Source organism: Notothenia coriiceps, unplaced genomic scaffold, assembly GCF_000735185.1.
Source record: "Notothenia coriiceps isolate Sejong01 unplaced genomic scaffold, NC01 NC01_scaffold00027174, whole genome shotgun sequence".
Classification (NCBI taxonomy): domain Eukaryota; kingdom Metazoa; phylum Chordata; class Actinopteri; order Perciformes; family Nototheniidae; genus Notothenia; species Notothenia coriiceps.
Window position 1 is genome coordinate 9,115 of NW_011359875.1, and position 2,993 is coordinate 12,107.

The 2,993-nt window shown below is 44.1% G+C and overlaps 1 protein-coding gene across 1 annotated transcript in view; it reads right to left on the reverse strand.

Moving 5' to 3' along the window:
* LOC104957497 (aldehyde dehydrogenase family 9 member A1) overlaps positions 1–2,993 on the reverse strand; it is a 13,519-nt gene that overhangs the window by 8,718 nt on the left and 1,808 nt on the right. The window contains exon 2 of the mRNA XM_010785134.1: positions 1,891–2,036. Coding sequence (XP_010783436.1) covers positions 1,891–2,036 — 146 coding nt within the window. The remainder of the gene's footprint in view (positions 1–1,890; positions 2,037–2,993) is intronic.

Sequence of the window (2,993 nt, forward strand, 5' to 3'; positions counted from 1 at the left end):
GACACTGTTCAACACTTAATTCTGCTTCACTCTTTAACTAAACAACCGTGGATGTCTTGAAAGACTCTTTCGCTAAAGATTTTTGAAGACATCCGCGTTCTTGTGACACGTAAATACTACGCTTCCTGTGTTTTGGTGCGGACTGCGTTCACACCAGCAATGAACCGCTCCAGAGTTCGCAAGCAAGCGCTCCGAAACCATCTATTTTAGCGGACCAGAGTCCGGTTGTTTAGTTCACTTAAGAGGTCTCGGACTGTGTTCACACCGACCCAAATGAACCGCACCAAGCGGCTAAACGCACCAGGGTTCGATTCAACCGGACTATACAAGGCAGGTGTGAACGCACCCTAAAGTAACAGACAGAGAATCAGCACTTTGGAAACAGGGCTGAAACAGAGGGGATTATGGGTAATGCTGCAATGATCTGTTTGGTGTTTGGAGCCAAACACTTCAGAGACATGTTTTATATCTATCTGAGACCTATAATATATTGATGAAAAACAGTATAATAGGGGACCTTTAAGTAAAAAACTAACGTTAGGCTTTAAACTAACTACATCACGGTCGCATGGCTGCGCATCACCACCGCCAAGCTGAAGGCGGACATCACTACAGGGGACGCAATTAGGTGGTAAATATGATTTTGACCTTTTACACAAAACAAAAAATGGCGATAATAGCAACATATTTGTACAAACCCCAATTCCAATTAAGTTGGGACGTTGTGTAAATAAAAACAGTATACAATGATTTGCAAATAATTTTCGACATATATTCAATTTAATACACTATAAAGACAAGACATGTAATACTTTAAACTGATACACTTTATGTTTTTTTGTAAAAAATTCACTAATTTTTACTTTGGTGCCGGCAACACGTTCCAAAAGTCGTTCACAAGCAAGGATGGGGAGAGGTTCACCACTTTGTGAACAACTGCGTGAGCAAACATATATTAATCATATCGACAACACCCAGAAATGCTGCCCGCTTCTCTGGGCCCGAGCTCATATGAGATAGACTGATGCAAAGTAGAAAAGTGTGCTGTGGTCTGATGACTCCACACGTCAAAAAACATTTTTTTGGAAATCATGGACTTCGTTTCCTCCGGGCTGAAGAGGAAAATCCAGATTTTTATCAGCGCAAAGTTCAAAAGCCAGCATCTGTAATGGTATGGGGGTGTGTTAGGGACCATAGCATGGGTAACATGCCCATCTTTTTGTGTGTTTCTCAGGGACTTCCCTGCTTATTCCAGCAAGACAATGCCAAGCCACATTCTGCACGTGTTACAACAGTGTGGCTTCGTAGTAAAAGAGTACTAGAAATTCTAAATGAGTGAATATTTGCAAAGTGTATTCAATTGAATATTGGACCAAAAGGATTTGCAAATCATTACATTCAGTTTTTATTAATTTATTACACAACGTCATAACTTCATTAGAATTGGGGTTTGTATTTTTAAGGGTTAGTTTTGGATTACCGCCAGTCCAACAATAATGCAAAAAAAATCTAAAAAACTGTTGAGGTAGCAGTAGAATTTTAATTAGGGAACTCAAATGTTTTGTTAATTCTGGACCACAGTGGTACATTGCTTAGCTTAGGTACTACACCGACTATAAATAAGTAACTCATACAGCCTCACTTCGCACAAACGATCCATTTAAGATTATTTAATAACTCTGACAAATTGAGGTTGAAATCCTAACCCGCATGGCATCAAAGAGGTCGCACAGACACTCAAAAGGCTCATTATGTGCAAAAATAGGCCAACAGTAGAGGGAGGGGGGCATGTTTGTGCTTTAATGAGTAACTAGTGTTTTACTGCATGCTAGTCCGCTCCAATTTAAGTTGCACAACACTGAAACAACACTGGCTAGTTCCCGGACTCACTCTGATGATGCGGGCGGCCTCCAACATGATCCGAGCCCTCTCCATGCCCGCCATCTTGCTCCACTTCAGGTAGGCAGAGTGGGCGCTCTTAATGGCCTCGTCCACCTCCTCTGATCCACAGGGGAACATCTGGCACAGGACACGGCCTGCGCAAGAAAGGATAAATGCAAGACTTGTGGGAAGATGTCAGTTATTTCTGTAACTAAACTTTGGATCTATAAGGCTAGACAACTAAAGCAGGGGCTTTAAAGAGCCTGTGACACGATTTTCCCCCATCATCCAAACCCATCAATTTGAGTAAATATTGTCCCCTTGAAAACCGTTACTGAACTGATTTTGGATATTTGTACTTTGATAACCATTAATCTGCCCTTCAATGTTGACCATTTCCTGGATCTTCTCGGGGATTCTTCAAGTCCCGCCAAATTATGGGTGACGTCAATGCGGGCACAGCGCTCCAGCTGCACCGTTCAGGATCCCAGCATCTGCATGTAAACGCACGATGGCGCACACAGCAGCAAGCTCAGACAGCGATGACAGTTTAATTTTGAACGTGTCTGAGAGCTCATATGAGGCTGAAGGATCGGTTTATTTTGTATCTGTTAGAAATTTAGGAATTAGGTGCGTCAATATGGGCGATCATACGGTCATGTAGCCAGTGGTGGACTGGGACTAAAAATCAGCCCGGGACTCTCGACCAGCCCACTTCGGTACCACTAGTAAATTGTCAACGGGGGGAGTGGGGGATGTGCTAGTGACTTATCCGACCGGCCCACTTCGGTACCGGCCCACCCGATGGCCAGTCCGCCACTGCACCCAGCCCAGCCCACGTAAACTGTCAACGGGGGGAGCCTCGCTGCGGGGAAACGGTGGACCTAGTGTCCCGATCGGAGTGGGAATAATAATAATAATAATCCGTGCATTTTATCCATTAATTTCCCCAACATTGTGGTAAAAACAAAACACGTTTAATCCATGTTGGTGTACTACTACAACCAGTGGTGTAGTGGGATGTTTTACTGGGTGGACGGGGTGGTGGGTGGACGGGAGACACTGTGGACGCGCTCGTGAACTGTCGAACGGGGGGGCTTGGGGACCTCTGT